A 24,201-nucleotide genomic window follows, 5' to 3' on the forward strand; every position below is an offset into this window, starting at 1 on the left:
ACAGATATATTCTTTGAGAAAGTTATTTTGTTTCCTTTGGTTATATACCCAGAAGTAGAATTACTGGATCATATGATGGTTCTGTTTTTATCTTGAGGAATCCCCATACTGTTTGCCATTTTAACTGCCTCAGTTTATGTTCCCACTAAAACAACGTGGAGATTCCCTTTCTCCACATCATTGCCAGTGCTTATCTTTGGTCTTTTTTGATGATAACCACTTGGTAAGATGATATATCTCATTCTGGTTTTGATTTACATTTCCCTGATGGTTAGTGAGTGTTCACGTGATGAACATCACGATTGGTTGGGACTAAGGCTTCTATGAATATTTGTGGACAAGCTTTTGTGTGGGCATATTTTCAGGGCTGTTAGCAAATCTCTAGGAGTGGGATTACTGGGTCCTGAGATAGGTCTATGTTTACCTCCTGAGAAACTCCCAAAAGATTTTCTAAAGCAGTTTTGCCATTTTACATCTCTGCATACAATGTATGAGAGTTCCAGTTGCTCCACATCCCAGCAGGCACTTTGTCTTTTTGATGTTAGCCATTCTAATAGGTGTGTGTAATGTTATCTTACTGTGGTTTTAATTTGCATTTTTTCTGATGGCTAATATTGATGAGTGTCTGGATCTTAATCTCTTCACCCAGAAAGTTTATTTTATCCTCATTGTTGAAACTTTGGTTTCTTTCAGCTGAGACTTATAATAACTTTTATTTATTTTTTGCATTTATTTTTTTTCATGTCCAGTTAATATGTGTTAGTGTGTACTTTTTTCAATCTTACTTTTTAAACCTCTGACCCTTCATAATACTTAAAGGATATATTATGATTTATTAAAAGTTGGCAGTGGGAATCCCTGGGTGACGCAGTGGTTTAGCGCCTGCCTTTGGCCCAGGGCGCGATCCTGGAGACCCGGGATCGAGTCCCACGTCGGGCTCCCGGTGCATGGAGCCTGCTTCTCCCTCTGCCTGTGTCTCTGCCTCTCTCTCTCTCTGTGTGACTATCATAAATAAATTTAAAAAAAATTTAAAAGTTGGCAGTGGCCTGTTTAGTCTCACAGTTTTGTTTTTGGGAAGCCAATGCATTTAAAATGGGAAAGTAGAGCAGCCCTGTGGCTCGGCGGTTTAGTGCCGCCTTCAGCCCAGGAGACCCGGGATCGAGTCCCACGTCGGGCTCCCTGCATGGAGCCTGCTTCTCCCTCTGCCTGAGTCTCTGCCTCTCTCTCTCTCTCTCCCTATGTCTCTCATGCATAAATAAATAAAATCTTAAAAAAAAAAAGTTAAAGTTGATGATGGGAAATAGTATAAACAACTTGACTTAAAAAAAAAAAAACGGGAAGGGGATCCCTGGGTGGCGCAGCAGTTTGGCGCCTGCTTTTGGCCCAGGGCGCGATCCTGGAGACCCGGGATCGAATCCCACGTCGGGCTCCCGGTGCATGGAGCCTGCTTCCCCCTCTGCCTATGTCTCTGCCCCCCCCCCCTCTCTCTCGCTCTGTGTGACTATCATAAATAAATAAAAATTAAAAAAAAAGGGAAGGTATAATACTGACATTAAATTTTCTATTTTACCTTTATTTGTGTCTGACAGTGTAATTTAATTTTACCCGTTATCCTATACAGGGTCCGACTATTACTTTTTATGTGTTACCATTTAGGACGAGAATGCATTGCATGTGATAGGAACAATTCTGGGTAAACCTAAATTGTCCCTAAATATTCAACTGAAACGCGGATTTTAAATTCCTTTCCAGGTTCCTGATGTCATCAGCAGCATAAGGCAGTTATCTAAAGCTGCCATGAAAGAGGATGCCAAAGCCAGCAAAGACAACGAGGATGCCTTTTACAACTCCCAGAAGTTCGAGGTCCTGTACTGCGGGAAGGTGACGGTGACCCACAAGAAGGCGCCGTCGAGCCTCATCGACGACTGCATGGAGCAGTTCAGCCTGCACGAGCAGCAGCGCCTGAGGCTGCAGGGCGAGCAGCGCGGCCCGGAGGCGGGCGCCGACCCCGCGGTCTTCGAGGCCCCGGCGCCGGGCGCGGCCGCCGACGTCCTGCCCGAGGAAGGGGACGGCCTCCCCGACGCCCAGCCTGCCTCGGCAGCCGCGGCCAGCCTGCCGGGGCCGCCCAGCTCTCGGGGGGGCTTCCCCGAGCGCATCCTGGAAGACTCGGGCCTTGATGAACAGCAGGAGTTCCGGTCTCGGTGCAGCAGCGTGACTGGAGTCTTGCAAAGGAAAGTTCACGAGAACAGCCAGAAACCGCAGCCGCGAAGGAGACACGCCAGCGCCCCGAGTCACGTGCAGCCCTCGGATTCGGAGAAGAACAGGACGATGCTGTTCCAGGTGCTGCCAGGCGGGGCGCTGGCGGGGCGGGGCGGGGCGGGGCCTCAGCGCGCGGGGGCGGGGCCTCAGCGCGCGCGCGGGGGGGGGGGGCAGCTGGCCCCGCCCCATTCCGCACTCTGCAGTGGTCCACTCAGCTTCCGCTCCATCCTGCAAGCAGGGAAAGCAGGTGGGCAGAGGAGCAGAGGAAAGTAGAGTAGGGCTCAGAGGCCACGTGGAATATGGATTTTAGGAAGTGAGGGGGCAGGGCATGGAGAGACGAGGAAGAAGCAATTCAACAGATTACCCTTCATATCACCAGCATTTGCCTTAGGTTGATTCTTTTTTTTTTTTTTTTTTTAAATTTTTTTTTATTTATTTATGATAGTCACAGAGAGAGAGAGAGAGGCAGAGATACAGGCAGAGGGAGAAGCAGGCTCCATGCACCGGGAGCCCGATGTGGGATTCGATCCCGGGTCTCCAGGATCGCGCCCTGGGCCAAAGGCAGGCGCCAAACCGCTGGGCCACCCAGGGATCCCCTTAGGTTGATTCTTAAATAGATGTTGTGTCTTACAGAGGATTTAAAGATGTGAATTTGGGCAAGTGTGATAGGCATGGAGGCGAAGGGGGAAGTTTTCCTTAGAGAAGGAAAAGCCTAGAGACTCACAGGTGTATTTTCAGATGATGTTACACAGAAAAGGAGAGTTAAAGAAACGCCGTGGGTCTGACAACTTCCTGGATTCGTTGCTAAAATAATGTGCAAGCTGTATTATGGGTGTAAAAGATACACCTTAATTAGAAGGTAGTTTTTGAATTTCTACAGGATATAGAAAATGTCAAGTTCCACCTAAAAGAACTTGAGTCAAAACAATGCCCTGGAGAGGTTAAGTCCTCTTGACAAGGTTAAGCTTGTAAGATGTGAGTTTTCTTGAAAAAAAAAAAAAAATGAGCAACTCTTCTCCCTTGAGTAGGAAATTCCACAGCGTACCTTGGTAAACAGTCCCAGTGTGTAATACTTGCTTATCAGAAGTTCATGGGTTCTTTTGTTTTGTCCTGTTTTGCTTTTGATAACTCTAGGCATGTAATGAAAGTATCCACAGTCTTTTTTTGGGTGATATGTTGACTGAGCTTCCTCTCTTTTTGGGACTATCAGATTTATTCATTTTCTTAGCCACAGTTATTGATGTTAATTTCTTTGGTTGGTGATTTTCATACATTTTAACTAATCTGCTCAGCTGCAGATATTATCTTTTTGTTGACCACTTGGCCAACAAAATGATCATATGATTTGTATGATTATAAATCATGGTTAAATAATTCGTGTTTTTAGAAATCATGAAGTGAAGAAGGGTTGCATGTTTTTAAAAAGACAATCATTTTTAATGAAAAAAATGGTTTCTTGTATCTTGTAAATTAAGACCAACTTAATTTTCATGATTTTTTAGACAAAAGGAGGAAATATGTTGAGGGAGCTGATATTTGGAGTTGAAGTACTGATTGGATGTTGAGGCATATATATAACAATTGAATCTGTATCACTAGTTACATATGTCATCGTAAAGTAAGATGTTAGGTCCTTGTGAGTTGAAATTAACTGGCATGTTTTGATTTTTAAGGTTGGACGGTTTGAGATTAACCTTATCAGTCCAGACACTAAATCAGTTGTGCTTGAGAAGAATTTTAAAGATATCTCTTCTTGTTCTCAGGTACGTATTAAAGTATGTAATATATTTGGCAAAACCAACTTAAATCTTGTTTTTAAATTAACCACAAAACAACTAGACTTAAACTCAAATTTTACTGTTTTTTTTTGTTGTTTTTTTTTTATTTTAATTTTTAAGTGGATTTGTCTTAAATAAGACTGCTCCTGTGTTTGTGTCTCTACTAAAAACAAAATCCTGTCCACGTCCCTCTGTATCATAATAGTTGGTTCTCATTTTTATCACCCCTTTCTCCTCATAATGTCACTTTATCAAATTTCATCCTCAGGTGGAATTTTTGTGGTGGTGAGTTCTTTTGAAAAAACCTTCACAGCTAGTGTTTTTCAGAGTCTTGGGCAGTGGGACTTGTGGGTGTCATTGAGTCATATTATCGTAGTAGATAGTAAAAGGAGAACTAGCACTTTCCACTTCTTTTCATGTAAAGGCCAAAGTTTGAAAAGAAAGTTTTGGTGTATTTTTGTCCTTTTGTTTATTTTTAAATCATAAATTGTATTTGAACCCTTTGAAATAACTGGTACAGCTAAACGTGTGTACAAGGCCATAGAGGCATAAACCAGTGTCCTAAGTCCCACAGTAATAATTTAGGATGTCTATCCCAAAGTTGAAGCCAACTAAATGTATTGTAAACATAGAAACAATTTTCGAAGATACTGGAGTAGAGAGAGTATCTAGATCTAAATATAGGAAGGTGAAGAATGCAAAGATACATCTGTGGAGGTCTCTGGAATAGAGAGGAGTTAACTTCTTTCCCAGCAGGATGACTTAGATGCACCTCTAGGGACTCAGGTCTTGCCAAGGCCCTCTTTTGTATTTTAATGTTGAAAAATCAAGACTACCTATTTATTTTTAAATTTCAGAATTAGTGTAGCTGTGGGTTTAATATTCAGATGTTCTGCCTTTCAAAAATGATAAACTTTTGTACCTCTTGTTAATTATTTGCCTTGGGCTCCGCTAGTGCTGTTTCACTTCTAATATTTTATTTACTTATTCATTTAAAGATTTTATTTATTCATGAGAGACACATGAAGAGAGTCAGAGACATAGGCAGAGGAAGAAGCAGGCTCCCCTCAAGGAGCTCGATGCAGGACTCGATCCTGGAGCCCAGGATCATGACCTGAACTGAAGGCTGACGCTCAACTGCTGAGCCACCCAGGTGTCCCACACTTCTAATATTTTAATGTTTTGTTACTGGTGACCTAAAATAATGGCATGAAGATAAAAAATTCCTACTGAAATAACTGAGAGAGCAGCAGTGTCTAATTATAGGAATGAAAAATGGCAATTTTCTAAATTCTGGTTTAAAATACCAAAAATTGGGTAGAAAGATTATATTCACTTGAACTGAAGAAGTAGTTATTAAGTCTTTGTGTAATTACCTGTTTACTGGGGACTCCCTGCAGGATCAGTTTTGTGAGGGCAGGTGTCTTATTTCATGGTGTCTCATTCTGTAGGGCATCAGAATAAAATGTTAAGATAGAGCTTAGTACTTAGATGTTCAGTAAATGTTGAATGAACATTTCTGCATATGGGACTTTGTGGCAAGTACAGAGGATAAAGTGATGTACTGTCCAGTGTAGTTCCTGCTGCTCAGAACTAAAGAGTTATCCTAAAAACTTGTGCCTCTCACCCACACATTCCTCAAATTTCCCAGTAAGAAAACAGCAATGCTCATCGAACATCCAGAGGAGGGGAAAATAGAGGGGGAAAAAAGAACCAACCAAACCAAATATATAAAACTGGTTCAAAAATGATTTTTGCTTTGTCCCCTCTTTTTTTTTTTTTAAAAAAAGATTTATTTATTTATTTTTATTTATGATAGACACACACACACACAGAGAGAAAGAGGCAGAGACACAGGAGGAGGGAGAAGCAGGCTCCATGCCGGGAGCCCGACGTGGGACTTGATCCCGGGACTCCAGGATCGCGCCCTGGGCCAAAGGCAGGTGCCAAACCGCTGAGCCACCCAGAGATCCCCCTGTCCTCTCTTTTTTTAAAGTGAGGATGTGGGAGGACACCTGGGTGGCTCAGTGGTTGAGCATCTGCCTTCGGCTCGGGGCATGATCCTGGAGTCATAGGAGCAAATCCCAATTGGGCTCCTCATGGGGAGCCTGTTTCTCCTTCTGCTTATGTCTCTGCCTCTCTCTCTGTGTCTCTCATGAATGAATAAATAAAATCTAAAAAAATAAAAATAAAAAATAAAGTGAAGATGTGGAGAAAGGGGAACCTCTTGCACTGTTGGTACAAATGCAAACTGGTACAGCCACTCTGGAAAACAGTATGGAGGATCCTCAAAAGTTAAAAATAGAGCTACCTATCACCAGCAGTTGCACTTCTAGGTATTTACCCAAAGGGTACAAAAGTACAGGTGTGAAAGGGCACATGCACTCCAATGTTTATAGCAGCATTATCAACAGTAGCCAAATTATGAAAAGAACCCAAATGTCCATTGGCTGATGAATGGATAAAGAAGGTGTGGTGTGCGCGAGTGTGCGCGCGCGCACACACACACACACACACACACACACTGGAATATTACTCAGCCATAAAAAAGAATGAAATCTGGCCATTTGCAATGATGTGGATGGAGCTAGAGTGTATTTTGCTAAGCGAAATAAGTGAATCAAAGAAACACAAATACTGTATGATTTCACTCATATGTAGAATTTAAGAAACAATACAGATGAACATAGGAGAAGGAGGAAGAAAGACACAGAGAAGCAAACCATAAGAGACTCTTAATAATAGAGAACAAACTGAGTGCTGCTGGAAGGGGAGGTGGGTGGTGGGGGCTTGGCTAAATGGGTGAGGGGTATTAAGGAAGGCACTTGTGATGAGCACTGGGTGTTGTATGTAAGTGATGAATCACTGAATTCTACACCTGAAACCAATTTTACCATTTATTTTAACCAGAATTTAAATAAAAATTGAAATAAAAAGAAAAAGCAAGCTTTATATCCCAACCTTCTGGTTCAGAAAAAGACTTACACATTTGTGGAAAGGCCTTTGATCAGAATAATTGTTTAGTTAACCTCTGCTCCTCACTGAATAGCCCTGCTCTTATTACTTCTTTCCACAGACTTGAACTGATAGACTGCGGTCAAATTCAGCAACAGACCCCCTACAAACAGTTCTTTCCACAAAATCTATAGGACTGTGTCCATGGCAAGTTTGAGGAATAGGGAGTGGTTTTCTTTCCTGGAAACATTGCCACTGCTCAAAGACTCCCTGAGTTAGTGAGGTCCTATAAATTTTTCCCATTTAGTACTATAAGCTAGTGAAAGATATTTTGTTGTCACTAAGGAGTTGTACCAGATGGAGCTAACTTCCAGCTCATGAATGGTAACCTCACCCCTCCTTACTTTTTTCTTTTGGTTGAAATGGATTTCCTTTAATCGTATCCATTGGATTGATGCCATTCAATGGATACATATCCATTGAATACTGCCAGAAAAGTGGTTACCATTTATCAAAGTTATGTGCCAGTAACTATAATAGGGAATTCTTAGCTGTACATTTCAAAAATTGCTGAGATAGGTGCCATTACTACTCTTTTCTAATGAGAAATGGAGCCTCAGAGATTGTTACTAGAAGCCTAGCACAATGTCTCATACCCTGCAGGTGGGTTGAACTAAGAATGAAGCACAAATCTGTCAGAATCCAAAGCCTACTTTCTTTTCACTGGGATTTAGGTTACTTCAGGACAACTGTACATTTCTTGTCTACCCTGCTTTCTAAAGTATTGTGTTTGCTATTAAAATAACAAGGTGCTGCGTACTAATTGCTATGTATGTATTCAGCCTGGCTGAAGTTCACAAATGATTCAGAATATTTTATTAAGTATAGCTAAGCTTATTTTGTGCGGGTTTGGGAAGTATAGTGGTTTGTAAATTTGGATAGTTGACACCCGCAGTAATATCTCCATTGTATTGGTTTTCTAACAGCTGTGGCTCCTTACATGTCTGTATATGGACAGAGACTCTAGTATGTTGAATGCATACTTTAGGGAATTGCATGCCATTTAATTAAAGCATGGTTAGTTGTAGTTTTTCTGATTCTTAGCTTCGTATAGACAAGAATGCAGTTTATCATAAACCATCGGACTGCTTGTTCTAAGAAGATTAATAAATTGAAAACTCCATTACTTGCAAATACTAAGTAGTAATTTTATTACAGGAGACAATGAATCATGTCATCATCTTTTTTTTTTTTTTCCTGTGGCCCAGAGTCACAGTGTGCAAGAGTGTCTGAAACAAAACAATGTGAATTCCTCTTTCGCTTTATTTTATGTGTCAAAAGATCACTGCATACATTTCCTATGCCATTATGTCCCCTATCACTGGGCTGAGAAAGACAAATTCATGGAAGTGTGAAAGCATAGAACTCATGCCAATTTTCATAGTGTTAATTAGTAAAGACTGCACTTCTTTTCCCCTTGTAGGGTATAAAGCATGTGGATCATTTTGGCTTTATCTGTCGGGAATCACCAGAGCCTGGACTGAGCCTTTATATCTGTTATGTGTTCCAGTGTGCCAGCGAATCTCTGGTAAGTGGTATGATTCTTGTCTGCATGCTCCTGCCCACACATCCGGCTGACAAGAGACTTGTCTCTTATGAACCCAAGCCTCACAGAACTGCCACCAGTGGAAAAAGAAGAGGGCATCTAGAAACAGATTTCTGTTCATTAAAGCAGCAGTAGAAAAACAAAAACAAATTGTCATGGTAATTTTTATTATTTTTTATTTTTTTGTCATGGTAATTTTTAAACCCAGATACTTTCTTGAGTTTAATAAATCCAGTCATGTTATCAGGACTATTTTTAAAAGGTAAGAAAAGACTAATGATAGGAGAAGAGCTGTTATTTTTTCCATTGCTCATGTCAGATAATAAGGAAGATTACTGATCTCTTATTCTCTGAATTATTATAACATCTCAGAGGAGGTAATGTTTACATCAGTAGAGCAGAGAAAGATTTTGTTTTCTTTCTTTATTTCATTAGCCACTGTTCTCATTTTTTAAAAACTTTATTTTTTAATGGTCTTGTTTTTGCTTTCATTTTCTCTCTTTGGAATGTGAAAGTTGATTCTTCTTTCAAACACCCTCCCTCCACTCCCTCCACCTGCCCCTTTATGGCAGCAGTTGGAGTTAAAGAAAAATTTAAAGCAAATTTAGAAAAGCATGTGAATGACAAAACATACTTTGATATTTTTCCTTAAAATTTTTTACTTTTTCTTCCACTTGTAATATGTCTCCTAACCATTTTAACACAAACCCTTAGGTCTATCACCATAGCTTGAAGAAAAATATCTTCTTAGACATATAACCCTCCTGTAAGCATTTCTCCTGGGGAAACACACACCACTTAGACATAGACAACAAGCCAGGCAGCATTCTTCTCACTTCTTTGGTGCATGTTGCTGTCATTTCTGCTCAACTCTGGCCTTCCATAGTCCACGTGTGGAAGGAATACTGAGGTATAGGAATAATGAAGAAATGAGATGAAATGAGGTATAGGAATAATGAAGAAATGTTCATTAAAATGAACAAAAGCACTTTCTGCCTGGGACCCTCTGGACTTCAATTTGTTTTTCTGGGGATTATAGCACTCCCATCACTAACAGTTTCTTACTCAAGAGAGTTCCATTTGCATTTCATTCTCATGCTAGATAATTAACCATATCTAGGATAAATCCACATGTTGAGATCCAGGTGACCATGGTATAACAGGCACAGTTCAGGATTCAAGATAGGAATTTGAGAGTTGCCATTATGTAAATGGTAGTTGAAGGCCTGAGAGCAGATGAGCACCTGCAGGGAGAGAGAGAAAGCCAAAGAGAAGCAGCAATGCATCACTGGAAAGTGCCAACCAAGTAAAACGTAGGAAGAAAATAATGTCCGGAGAATCTGCTGCCCTGCTGCCTGCTCACCCCTCACTCCCTTCTTCTTTCTTCCCTCTTCCTCGCTAAGGCTGGTTCTTCCACATTCTGGATCCCTGATTCTTCTACCTTTCCAAAACCTGTTCTTTATTCCATGTTTTATTTTGGCATCTCCATTTCCCCAGCTTCCCAGTTTAGAAATCATAACACATTCTCCTTCACCTTCTATATATCCAGTTATTTGCCAAATCCTGTTAACATAAAGATAGAAAGGTTTCTTATCCATTTCTCATTCTTTCCCCTCTCTGCCTGATTCTGGGCATTCACCTTCCTTGCTTAGACTATCACACTAGTGTCCTAACTAGTCTCCCTGCCACTAGCTTAATCTGTCATCATGCTAAAGCCATATGATGTTTCTCACAAAATTTCCAGGAACCAGTTAATGCCTCCTTGTTAAGAGACAAAGTCTAGATTGTCTGGCATGGCAGAAGGACTGTCCTCCTTCTCTGGTCCCCACCAGAATGCCTCTCCTTTTCATGACTGTGTCCTCCCACAGGCTGTCCCATTTCTTTAGCTGGTCTCTGGGCCAGAAAGCAGAGGCTGGTGTGATGATTGGTGTGATGTAGCTTTCGTTTGGTTTGCTACTGAAGCAGCAGATGGTTCATGCAGGGGACACATGGGATCAAGGATTTATATGAGTGGCTGGGGCTCACATAAGTACAGCTAAAGTTCTGAGATCACTGTTGGTTGTACAGAGTGAGGGGTCTGCTGTGTCAGAGGAGGCCAAAGCCAGGGCTCACACTTTTACATTGTTAGGCAGAGAAGGTGGCCATTGGGTTTCATGGTCTGCCCTGCTGCAAAACAAAGGAGATTATGCCGTGTTTTCACATTCTATTTTCTCCTGTCTCTTTGGATGTGAGGCAGGTCTGCCCTTGCTTTACTGTGACTTGAATCTCCTTCTTCTTTTCTATTTTGTTTTTGTATACATCCTGGTGAAGCCTTTTTGGATGACTTTTTCTTTTTGGTGGGAATTGACTTCTTTTAGTTGCTTTGTTGTCAGTGCTCTTGCCCCATATTGTTCATAAGTCTCCAAAAGTTCCTATCAATCCCACTCTTATTTACATAGCATTCCAGTTCACTAGATTACTAATCCCACAGGGTCAGGACTATTCTTATTCTTGTCATATCCCTGCCCCCCACTGTTTCTTAAGTGTGTATTTTGAGTGAGTGAGTGCAATACTCTTAACTTAAGGCAATCATTGTCTAGGTGCTGGTTTATTTCATTACTGTATAACCTGCACTAAGAGGAAGATCACATAAAACCTTTTTTTATTTTTAAGATTTTATTTATTTATTCATGAAAGACACAGAGGCAGAGACATAGACAGAGGGTGAAGCAGGCTCCCTGTAGGGAGCCTGATGTAGGACTTGATCCTGGGACCCCAGGACCATAACCTGAGCCAAAGGCAGATGCTTAATCACTGAGCCACTCAGATACCCCTACATAAAAGTTTCTTATTCTCAACCTCTTAGAGGTTTTGTTTTGTTTCTAGGTTGGGTTTCTTCCCCCACCCCCCCGTACATGTAGAATAACTTTGTGAAACAGAGTCAGAGTAGAAGTTCTGGAAATGTGCTGTATTTTCCACCTTAAGAAGCTCTGTGACTAAGGCAACAGCCCAGTGTGGCTGAGAATGTCTTCTTTTTACATCGAAGCTATATCAGAATCTCCATTTTGACACTTTTAGGAATAACAGGACTTTGCTAGAATCTTTTAAAACTTCTTGATTCTAGGGACGCTCAGCAGTTGGGTGTCTGCCTTCAGCTCAGGGTATGATCCCGGGGTCTGGGATCTAGTCCTACATTGGGCTCCTTGTGGGGAGCCTGCTTCTTGCTTTGCCAATGTCTCTGCCTCTCTCTCTCTCTCTCTCTCTCTCTCTCTCTGTATCTCTCATGAATAAATAAGTAAAATACTAAAAAAAAAAAAACTTGTTGATTCTAGTTTTTTTTTCAGTAAGCATCTTAACTGAATAGTGGGGCATCAGAATTGCAAGCTAGAAGAAAAATTAGATATTATTTCCTGTATAAAAGAATATGGTTCAAGCAGATGACATATAGAACAAAACAAGAACAGTTAATTAAATATTATAGTCTAAGCAGTGTTATGATTGAGGTGGCATGGCAGTTGTCATCATCTTGTAAGATGTCAACATCTTACTTTGTGTAAGACAAAGTACTACAAAACTACACATGCTGACTTATCTTCTCTGAGCAAAAAGAATACATAACCAGCATTTTCTTTTTTTTCTTTGTAATAGTTGCTGTGAATTGATAAACAGTGTAGTGTGTCCAAGGGTCCTGGGGAGTTACACTCCAAATTTAGATGCTCAGTATGCCTTCCTTCCTTCCTTTGTAAAATAGCTGTAGGTGGTTGGCTTCATCTTGTTTAACCAACCCTTGAGATTTGTGGAAAACAAAATTATTACACTCTCCACAATTGTTTCAAAAGATATGGGGAAAAAATGGAAATTGCTACTGATAGACAAAAAGTAAAACCCCACAGATGCAGACAATAGTATCAGGAAAGGTGTGAAAAAAAAAAAAAAAAGGAAAGGAAAAAAGACTCAGGCTCCCAAGACCCAGAATTCGTGTAGGGTTTAATATTTTACATTTTCCTGGGAATTAAACTAGGTAATCCTGTGAAGTCCTTACATATTGTGTGATTGATAGACTTATTCCTAAGTGCCATAAAATACCTAAATTTGGTGCATAAATGTTTATGAGCATTATCTTCATTATGGATTTTCACCTTAATATTAGAAGTTGGCCTCCACCACCCCTAGTTCGTTTCCCCGAGTTAGGAGTCTTTAGAAAAAAAAAAAAAAGAAAAAAAAATATTAGAAGTTGGCTTTCCTTGTCCCACCTCATACTTTTCACTGGAAATTTAATTTTGCCTGATGGCAATGCTAAGAAAACTCTTCTTCTGTTTGCACAAAACATTTATAATTTTAGAAGTCAAATAAATATTTTAATAATATTTGTGTCTGGAAGAAATTAGTAGCCACATATTAGATACCATTGAAATGGCCTCTTGTTTCATCTAGAAATAGAGAGGAAAACATGAAAATTCAATATTTCCATTGGAGGTCTTTATAAGATAATATTACTAAAATCAAATAATGAAACCATATGAAAGCTAAGCAGATAACTCACCCTTTTAGTGCCTTTAACAAATGAGAAACAAGAAAATAGAAATAAACATGCGCATAAGTAATTGAAATTGTTTTTGAATACATACATAACAAGGCAAATGAAATAAAGCTGCAGAGGCATTAAAATTAGACTTGTACTTTTATTTTCAAGAACTAGAAATCTTTATTTTTTGATTATAGTAAAAAGAACAGACTATGAATAACTCATTTTTATTTATGGTAAAATGTGAAATTATTCATAAGCCTTTTAAAAACTTGGTAACACACTAAAACATTACTGAATTAATGACTGGCTGCTGCTTAGTGTTTGATCTCTCCTTATAGTAATATTAGAAGAATAAAGTTTCATTTCAGGTTCTTTATACACTCAAATGCAGAAGTAGATTAAATCCTTTTAGTACATGTGCTGCCGAAGCGAGCACTAGATTAAATCCTTTAAATAATAGCTTATTCTTAAAGCAGGCTGAAAGGGGGAAAGCAAAGACTTTAAAAAGTGGTATTCACTATCAAAGCTAGCTTGAGTGAGGCCCTGGGTCATCCACAGCTCTCTATGGCGGTTTGAGACTTTGATCTCAGTTCTCCAGTGTCTGGGAAAACCACAATTTACATTGATGATTTCATCACAGAGACATGGCCTGAAGTCAGTTTAGCAGTGCAGGAGGATGAGCTGATAGTTGACCCCAAAGAAGCAACCAGGAAATGAGACTGCTAGATTCACACTTCTTGATTTGAGTCATTGGAAAGACTAGGGAGAAACCACATGGTAATTTTCAAACTGCTGACCTAATGGTGAGACCTAAGTGCTCCACAATATGATGTCACAGCTTATTATCACAAATCAGAAGCAAAATGATAATAAATGAGCAGATGTAGAGGGAAGACCAGTAACCTTCACAGACTTCCCTCAACATTATTTCAATTGAACTCCTTTCCCAGGACTTTGCTGAAACCCATGCTTTATTTTTACACTAAAAATGATCCAGAAGGATAAAGTCAATAGGATACCTATTACCAAAAGTAAACATGAAACCTATTTTGTTGCTTTCTATATATTGCACACAGAACTTCCAAAGAAATATGATATACTACTTAATGAAACAAAGATCTGATTGTCAGTTAAACTGTCAGTGGCCGTGTAGCACTCAGAGGGATCTAAAAATAGCATTCAAGTAATCAGTGTTAGACACATGAAAATGGTCTTACTTTATCTAGCTTTCAATGATAGTATAAGTGAAGGTTTAACTTTACACTTCATATTTTCTCTCTACTAGCTCTGTAGTCGTCAAATTCCATTATTTATTATTTAGTTAGTGTCGGCAAAGTCTCCATATTTCTGTTGGGCTTTTAATGTCTTACTGTGTGAAGGCAAACATTTATTAGAGACCTAAGTTTTATTTCTTCTTGTAGGTTGATGAGGTAATGCTGACTCTGAAACAGGCCTTCAGCACCGCAGCTGCCCTGCAGAGTGCCAAGACCCAGATTAAGCTGTGCGAGGCCTGCCCTATGCACTCTTTGCATAAGCTCTGTGAAAGGATTGAAGGTACAGTAGAACTTGGTGAGGGCGGAGGAGGAGTTTGCTTTGGCATCTGGGAAGTGAGAAAGTCATTACTGTCAGTGAATGGGTCTTTGTTTCCAGGTGAAACCAGAGCTTGAAGAATCATTTCTCAGGTCTGGTCACATTTGTGTTCTCAGTGTCTCTGAGGCACTTGGCTTTTTCTCTCCTCTTTATTTCTCTTTTTAATTTTTAATTTATTTTTTTTGAAGGCAGACTCAAGGGAGTTGTATTTCCCACAGTTCTTCAGACTGCTCTGTACTTGGTGGGAACTGACCAAATATTTGTCGAATGGGTGAAGAGAGGCAAAAGCATCCCAGAATGTCAGCTGTTTAAGTCTCTTTGTATTCTCCTCTCACTTGATGATATGTTCCTTTTCCCTAAAAGTATAGAACTGTGATGAGCCTCGTGAGGCTTTTGAGGAGTATTTGAAAATGACGGAGATAATGGATATGATATCATAAAGCAAGTTTTTAAAAAAGTGTTCTGAGGAGGGAGGAGGGGGATGAGGAAGAGGTGACTCTGTGACTCACATTCCCTTTCTCATTATCTATTATTAACAAAAAAGGTTGAAAACTACTTCACAAGAGAAGAAACACAATTCAGTAAACACTTGTTAAGCATCTGCTTTGTGCCAAGCAGTGTGCTAGTCACTGGGAAGACGAATGATTGAGATGTGGATTATGCCTTCAGAAGCTTACCGTCTAGAGGGGAAGACAGGCATATGAGCTGGTTAAGGCAATTTAGCATGATAGGTGTTATGATAGATGGGGAGAGTGCAAGTGCCAGGACACAGCAGAGAATGATCTCCTCATTGTAAATGCAAATTGTGATTTCTGTTCAGTAGGCAGCAGGATCATAGGCACAGGGCAAAATTGATGAACAGCAGTGTTTATTGAATATCCTTTCAACTGTGTGAACTAGGACTATTTAAATGTAATTTTCAGATTTTAAAATTTCTGATTTACAGAATGCACATGATTTTCACATTTGTACCTTTACAAAAATGGAACATTCTTTGGTGTACAGTAAAGAGAACATTAAAAGTCTGTGGAGGAAATGCTGAATTGCTCAGGAATCAGTGTGGGTCAGTTTGCTATCCAAAGAGAGAAATATTCTTCCCACTTATCCTACTCAAAATGTACTCCAGATGTATCAAGCCCCTCACTGTAAGCAAAATATTAAAGTTACTAATATAAGAATATTGTTATGTCCATAAACAAGGAAGCCTTTATTAAGATACAAAAATGCAAAAACTGTTAAAAGAAGACATTGACAGATTTGACCTCATAAGAATTTATATTTTTTACGTAACTATTTCCTTGGAAGTTAAATGAGGAGATAGCAGATTGGTAATCAGGATTTATTAGAACTCTTACTGTCTGAAAGAGAAAGATAAAACCACCAGTAGGAAATGTCACAATCCATATTAAAAAACACTCATATGAAAAGGAAATTAAAAGGTCCAGTAATAAAAATGAGAATATTCTCAAACTCACTAGATGTCAGAGACATGAAAATGAAACCAATAATATGATAGTCATCATATTAACTTGATGAAATTGTGGGGATATTGATATATTTATGTGAGGCTGTTGTGTAAATTGGTATCACCATTTTGAGGGATGGTTGATAGAAATTCATTAACCTACAATTACCCACCAGTTCCCTGTCATGATAAGAGAAACTCTTAATTTTTAAGATTTTATTTATTTATTCAGGAGAGACACACAGAGAGAGGCAGACACATAGGCAGAGGGAGAAGCAGGCTCCTCATGGGGAGCCTGATGCAGGATTTGATCCCGGGACTCTGGGATCATGGTCTGAGCCAAAGGCAGACGCTCAACCACTGAGTCACCCAGATGCCCCAGAAATTCTTAATGTAGGTTTACAAGGTGCCATTTTTAAGGTTGTATTGTTTTAAAATAAGGGAAAATTGTAAACAACCCAGATGTGTCTCAATAACATAACTGAAGTATGTTCCTACAATGGAATAATTAATAGGAATTGATTTCAACTGTGTATCAATTTGGATACATCTTAAAATTATATAATTGAGTGAAATGATAATTTGCTGAATAATACATACACTTTGGTATATCTGGAAAAAATGAATAATATCTTATGTTTAATTTTTTAAAGATTTTTATTTATTTGATAGAAAAAGAGAGCAGAAGCAGGGGGGATGGCAGGCAGAGGGAGATGGAGAAGCAGGTTCCCCGCCAAGCATGGAGATTGATGCAGGACTTGATCCCAGGACCCTGGGATCATGACCTGAGCTGAAGGCAGGCACTTGAGCCACCCAGGTACCCCCTGTATTTCATTTTTAACGAACTTTGAATATGTTCTACTTTTAGATTTACAGGAAAGTTGCAGAGAGTTTCCAAATGTTCATCCCCCATCCTCCCCAGTTGTTAACATCTCACTGGGCTATATATAGTCCAGTGCAGTGTTCAGAATAGGATTAGTATTGGCACACCATTATTATCCAAACTAAACATTTCATTTGATCTTCATCAGTTGTTTCATTCATGTCCTTTATTGTTTCAGGGTCCTAGGCAGGATTCCAGCTTGTGTGTAATTGTTACTTTACCCTGGTCTCCTGCAGTCTGTAGCTCCCCCTAAGTCTTTCGTTGTCTTCCATGACCTTGACATCCCCCCATGAGCATCTCTGTTACTTTGCTGGATGTCCATCGGTTCAGCCTGTGTGATGTTTTCTCACATTTGGCCTAAGGGCACCCCTCCCCAGCAAGAGCACTATAGAAATGGTGCAGCCTTCTTCTCAGTGAATCCTGTCATGGGGCTCATGGTGTTGAGGAGTGTATTACTGATCATGCTGGCCTTATCACCTGGTCAAGGTGGTCTCAGCAATTTCCCATTATAAAATTACTACTCTTCCCCCTGGAGCCAACACATATTTTAGGGAAGATACTTTGAATCTATACAAATCTGTCTCCTTTGCCTTTGCTCACTGATTCTAGTATCTATCAAAGGCCAATTTAGCTCTATCTATAATATTCTCATATTAAAAAAATATATAGAATTTATATTGCTTGGGTAAAAAATATAAAGCAAATACATACACACAGTGTTATCTTAGAAGAAAATAACTTTTTGCTTTTAAAAATTTTTATAGGGATCCTTGGGTGGTGCAGCGGTTTGGCGCCTGCCTTTGGCCCAGGGCGCGATCCTGGAGACCCGGGATCGAATCCCACATCGGGCTCCTGGTGCATGGAGCCTGCTTCTTCCTCTGCCTGTGTTGCTGCCCCCCTCTCTCTCTCTCTCTTTCTCTCTCTGTGACTATCATAAATAAATAAATTTAAAAAAATAAAAATAAAAATAAAAATTTTTATAAAGCCAGAAGTATTTTCATGGAAAATTTTTTGCCCAAGGACTTGATATAAATTATATATAAGACCTTGATAGATATAAAGATGACAGGATATAAAGAGGTAAACAATTTTGTGGTCGAATAATGATGCTAATTATGTCACTAAGTACTATTGCTATTTTTTCAAATTTTGTTACCATGGAACAGGACCTACATGAGGAAGAGAGATTCCTGTTTATACTGTAGTTCTGTCTTTTGATATTATTAATAGTAAATTAGTATTAGGTCATGTTTTAAGCTTAGAGATTTTGTCCGATTGCTAGTATTCACCTATGAGTTTCTACGGTGTCTATGCTTGTTTGAATACTGAATGGTACCTGGTTATGCTGCTGATTGGCATCTTTTAGAAACTTCTGGTTAATAATTCTGACTTCAAGATAACCGATGGGGGGGCCGTTGGTTTTGGTAAGGGTTCCCTCTGGCTTTAATCATTTTGTGGTAGCGTTCCAAGGTTTGTTATAGGCAGGGACACATCTCCTTGAGAAGATTTAACTTCAGAGCCTGCTGACAGAGGGACAAGCTGTAACATGATATATGCATTTTGATCTCTGCAGCTACACTCTCTTTAATACTTATTCCCATCATTTTCCACAGGTCTCTACCCCCCGAGAGCCAAGCTGGTAATACAGAGGCATCTCTCATCACTGACAGATAATGAGCAAGCAGACATCTTTGAGCGAGTTCAGGTAACATGATTTATAGTTCTCACAAATAAGATATAAGAAACGAGAATTGGATCCTATTTTATAAGTTTTTTTCCCACTCCTCTCTCTGAAGTTAAAGATATATATCCTTTTGTACTATATATGATAGTTAACTAGAATACCACTGTTACTCTTACTCCTAAGAGCAGTGAAACACTTAGCTTTTTTTATGTCTGTCTGCCAGACGCATAAAACCAAGTGGGAATACAATAAAATGAGAGAAGCTGTGTTGTATACTGTGTTCTTGGTTTGACTGTTGGACAGAAAATGAAGCCAGTCAGTGACCAGGAGGAGAATGAGCTTGTGATTTTACATTTGAGGCAGCTGTGTGAAGCCAAGCAGAGGACACACATTCACATTGGAGAAGGCCCATCGGTGAGAAGATGTTTTTTTTTGCCTTGACTTAATTTTGTTTTGTTTATATATTTAGTGAGAATATCACAGAAGATGTGAAAGAAGTTTCTTTTCTGTGTGTTCTCACCTTTAGGGTTAAAGTTCTATCATTTATTTTTCAGCATCTTAGTTTTATAGGAGGTTTTAGCATTGGGTTTTAGCATTGAGTTTTCAAATGTGAAAAAAAATGGGTTTTTGGTATAAAAACAGTAATAACATGCTCATGATTTGGAATGAACTTTTTTTTTGGTGATATTGGTCCATTTTATTTCAGATTCATATGTACATTTTATTTCATTACAAGTTTACACAACCTTGAACGGTAAACAGCAGACACTCAAAAAAGCAGTAGTATTTTGGAAACAGCCATTTTAGCTGCAAAGGAAGGTCTGATATTTTTGTGTCTATGATTGAGAACATGTTTCCAGCTGCATATAGATAAAGCAAGACACCAGCAACAGCCCTGTAAGGAGATGATGACATAGTTACTTCTCAATAACACAAAATCAGGAACAAGTTACATAACACTTTATTAGTGATTCCTGAATTGTATTCATTGAACATGCTCTTCTAGAGAACCTCCTGTGAGCCAAGCTGTGTGACAATGGTGAACAAAAAAGAAATGAATGAATCCTCCAAGGAAGAGCTCAAATATTGGAAAGGGAAATGCAAACAGATAAATGGACACATAGAATAGGCAAAAATGTGGCTTCTTAAAAGAATGCGCAGTGAGCCCAAAAGTAGGTATATCTTTGCTTTAGAGCTAGAGAGCAGAGTAAGAATAGAGGGAAGAATTCAAGAATTTAAGAGAAAGAAATTTTTGGGAGGAGGGAGTGGGAATGAAGTTTTAGGGGAGATAGTTTTCTTTCCTGCTAGTAGTAGGATTTTCCCTCCCTCCCTCCCCGCTTCCTTTCTTCCTTTCATTTATTCATCTGATATTTACTGAGCAGCTACTGTGTCAAGCACTGTAAGCATTGTGCTAAGTACCAATACAATTTCCCTATTTTAGTCATGTTCTTTGCCTGAAAGCCTGAGAAGAATGTCCTCCCCATCCTTTATCCACAGCTGAGCCCAGTCCAGCCCATATCCATATTCATTGCTTTTTTTCCTTTCTTGATGAGGTCATATTTCTTTTTATCAGTAATGTCTTAGATGGCCCCATGGAACCAATTCTTATGTGGACCTCTGATTACCTTCTGTATGGACTGTACTGATTATCTGGTCTGGTCCCTCAGCTTCTGATTTCCCTATCCTTCAGGTGATTTTTGAATACTCCTTTCAGATAAATCTTCCCCCAAACATTACTTTTACAGTGACACCCCTCTGCTTATAAATTCTGATCAGTGATTCATCCTTTTCAGAGTTTCATCTCCAGCCTCACTTTCCAAGTTAACCATCCACTGCTTTCTTTTAGTCCCACACCTGCACCTACTCCCTTTCCCATGAACACTGGTCTTTATTATTTTGCTAACGTCATCCCCAGTGCTGAGACTGTCTCCACCCCCATTTTTTTTAAAGATTTATTTATTTATTTATTTATTCATGATAGACATGGAGAGAGAGAGAGGCAGAGACACAGGAGGAGGGAGAAGCAGGCTCCATGCCGGGAGCCCGACGCGGGACTCGATCCTGGGACTCTAGGATCACGTCCTGGGCCAAAGGCAGGCGCCAAACCGCTGAGCCACCCAGGGATCCCCTCCACCCCCATTTTTTATGCCTGTGGAATCTTGCCTATTTTTTATTCCTCACCTCTGAGACCCACAACCAACCTTTTTACTTCTGAGACCCACAGCCAAGTTTTAGGCTTACAGATTTTTTGATACATGTTGTTTTGTGTTACTGTTTAATGTGAATATATTCCCTTCTCAAACAGATAATAAATTTTCTCTCTTGGAAATTTTCTAGCACTACCAACCATGTATTGATACACATAGTAGCTTTTTAATACAATAGGAGGAAAGAGAGAGAACCTAATATGTTATACATACCGTAGATTCTCATACAGTTTAGTACTATCAATGAGTACCTGTTGGTCTGAAAGATATATGACTCACACATGAAAATGGGACTATCACAGAGGTTTAGCAGGTTTCAGTTTTACTGGAGGATGCTTTGTTCTTTGAAGCTTATTTTCTGTGTTTTCCTTGGTAATTTGGACAAAAATATGCAGCTTGGAGATGGATGGTTATAGTTGTTAATCAAAATAGCAGTAAAAATTGACATCTTGAGTTTAATTTTTGTTAAATGCAGCAGGAATATATTAGCAGAAAGGAAAGGCAGAAAGAAAGGAACTTCTGTGTTTTTTATTACTTATAATATTAAAAAATAAACCCCTGTCCTTATAATCTCTATGCTCACAGTGTGGAACCTAAATTATTACTCCTTAATAGAGCTACAAAAGAATTCTTGTGCTTTTTAATGGCTTAGTCAAGCCCATTTTTAAAGCCTCATTTAACCTTGAGTGTTTCCAAACTAAAATTTATCTGTTTTTCTTTCTATAGACTATTTCAAATAGTACAATCCCGGAAAATGCAACAAGCAGTGGAAGGTTCAAACTTGACATTCTGAAAAATAAAGCTAAGAGATCCTTAACTAGCTCCCTGGAAAATATCTTCTCAAGGGTAAGATTAAACTGAGACTCTTAATTAGATAATAACATCTGTGTTTGCTAACTACTCTACTTCACTCTTAACTGGCTCACAGAAAATTTCTTTTAAAACCCAACAATAAACTACTAAGATAACTTTAATTAGGTAGCTTATTTAAAGTAACCTCATGATTTATTCTGGTGCCTCGTATCTAAGTTTAAGCAAGAGATTTAGTAGTAGAGATATATGTATAAGAAAGGGGAAATAGAATATTGATACCCAATATTATAAGAACTTATTATTGTTTGCCACATAAAGTAGCTTTCATTTTGCTATTATTAGGAGCTGTCAGGGAACTCTGGAAATAGTATAAATTAATAGGAATTGATGTATTCCATTTATTTTATTGGGTATTTTATTTTAGAATCAAGATGATTTCTCTTTCCTTCCATTTTTCTCTTCCTGAATAATTCACTCATAAAGCTGTTAGATGAGACCAGGCAAGGTAGATGTCTTAGAGCTGGAGTTGGGGGACCCACAGTGGCTCAGAGCAGGGAGACAGAACTTAATGAGGTACTGTGTGTGGGGAAATCTAGACTGTGATGAGGAGGGGATCCGTTTAGGAGGGCAACGTAGTTCAGGAAGTCAGAGCTTGAGCCAGCAAGGAGGTCAGTCCTGCAGAGGGGTGCGTCAGCATAGGATGTCAAAACCACAGTGAGTGGAGGGGAGAAGGCATTCAAGGTGCCTATTACAAGGAGTTAGAGTCCTTGAGCAGGGTGAGGATGGTGTTGTTTGTGTGGATGGCAGCCCCAATGTGAGATGTTGGAACCTGAGTAGGATGAAGAGTGTCTGTGAGGTGACAGTTGTGGAGACTTTTACACACAGGGGACTGGTCAAATATGTAATTGTATTAAGGATTTGGGAAAAGGGAATTACAAATATGAAGAGGGAAGAAATTATAATAAAATCCTTTGTTGTTGGATTCAACTCAGAGGTAACAGTATGGAATCCTGATTATCTACATACTTTTGAATTTATTTTTAATATATTTAAATTTATTTTTAAGTATATATATTAAAATGTGTGTGTGTGTGTAAATGTGCATATGGTCCCTGGCTCTGTCCACTGATAAGAGCTGGGAACAGCTTTTCTGCAAATACCAGAGAATAAATTAAGCTTGGTTGAATGACACCAAGCATCCAGATTTTGGTTTCTGTATATCATTCCACAAGAAGGAACCAGGATCCTGGGAGAAATGACTGATTCCAAGACTGTAGGGGAAAGTACAGTATAAGCTCGGAGCGTGTTGATGCTCTAGATAGTAAGGGCGTGCTCAGAGAAGCAGAGAAAGATGGCGGTATGTCATATAGACCTTGAAGGGTTTCCATTGTTGACATCCGAGGCAATGTAAACAAGATAAATGATGGTAAAGGATTATCACCTATTATTTAAATAGGAGTTGATGAAACTACTCTGATATGAAAAATGAATGAATATCTTGAAAGTTTGATCATGATCGGGATATTTACTGGATTTAATTAATACTTATTAATTACAAAAAGGAAAGTAGTACCTTTACAATGGAGAAGGCTGACAGATACCACCTCAATCAGGTGATCAAATAAGACATCTTCAGCAATGGGACAAATTGAAATCTTGTGCCACTTGATAACAGAGAATACAGAACTTCTGTGGTATTCTTGCCAAAGGGGAAGTCCCTGAATTGAATCCTGAGGTAGCATCCACAAACCCACTTTGAGGTACAGTCTACAAAATAACTAGCCTGCTGTCTTCAGAAATATCAGGGTCAAGAAAGTTAAGTACAGTAGAGCATTAGAGCAGAACCTTTGAATAGAGGTGTTCTTTTTTTTTTTTTTCCCCAGAACTCAAAATAGGTATTTCTCTTAATGGTTTGAAATTCTTCTTACTCTAACAAAGCCTTGTAGGAAGCATCATCAGCTCTGAATACTATTATCAGCAGAAGACAGAATATAGGAAAAGAGAAATCTAGGAGATTTATCAGAAGTATGTTAATGCCACATTTCATAAAATTTTCCTGTCCTTTTTTTTCTTTAGTATTTATAAATTACTTGTGTTCCTTCTTTCTCTCTCCTTCCTTTCTTTCTCACTCTTTCCTTCCCCCTTCCCCCTCCATCCTTCCCTTCTCTTCCATAGTACTTAGTGAGAATTTAGTAGAAAGGCCATTTAAGTAAGTGGTTGGGGGACCAGAATTCAAGACCTGTCCGTAATAGATCTCCTATTTATGATCTTGAACAAATTATTTACCTTTTTGAAGCTAGTTTTCCCATTTGTGAAATGTGCACACCGATAGTGAGTTTACCTCACATTACGATGAGGATGAACTGTCAGTCTGTTAGGAAAATATCCCACATGGCACAAACAGTGGTAAGCTCTGAAACCTCTGTCCTCTACAAAATGACCATAGGGGGCTTA

The 24,201-nt window shown here is 39.1% G+C and overlaps 1 protein-coding gene across 5 annotated transcripts in view; it reads left to right on the top strand.

Moving 5' to 3' along the window:
• Positions 1-24,201, top strand: part of TBC1D4 (TBC1 domain family member 4) — a 183,717-nt gene that overhangs the window by 115,761 nt on the left and 43,755 nt on the right. For all 5 annotated transcript variants that reach the window (XM_041731387.1, XM_041731388.1, XM_041731389.1 and 2 more), the window contains exons 2-8: positions 1,753-2,340; positions 3,933-4,022; positions 8,476-8,580; positions 14,527-14,659; positions 18,657-18,748; positions 19,031-19,141; positions 21,661-21,780. In XM_041731387.1, coding sequence (XP_041587321.1) covers positions 1,753-2,340; positions 3,933-4,022; positions 8,476-8,580; positions 14,527-14,659; positions 18,657-18,748; positions 19,031-19,141; positions 21,661-21,780 — 1,239 coding nt within the window. The remainder of the gene's footprint in view (positions 1-1,752; positions 2,341-3,932; positions 4,023-8,475; positions 8,581-14,526; positions 14,660-18,656; positions 18,749-19,030; positions 19,142-21,660; positions 21,781-24,201) is intronic.

The sequence above is a fragment of the Vulpes lagopus genome, chromosome 16 (genome assembly GCF_018345385.1).
Source record: "Vulpes lagopus strain Blue_001 chromosome 16, ASM1834538v1, whole genome shotgun sequence".
Lineage (NCBI taxonomy): Eukaryota > Metazoa > Chordata > Mammalia > Carnivora > Canidae > Vulpes > Vulpes lagopus.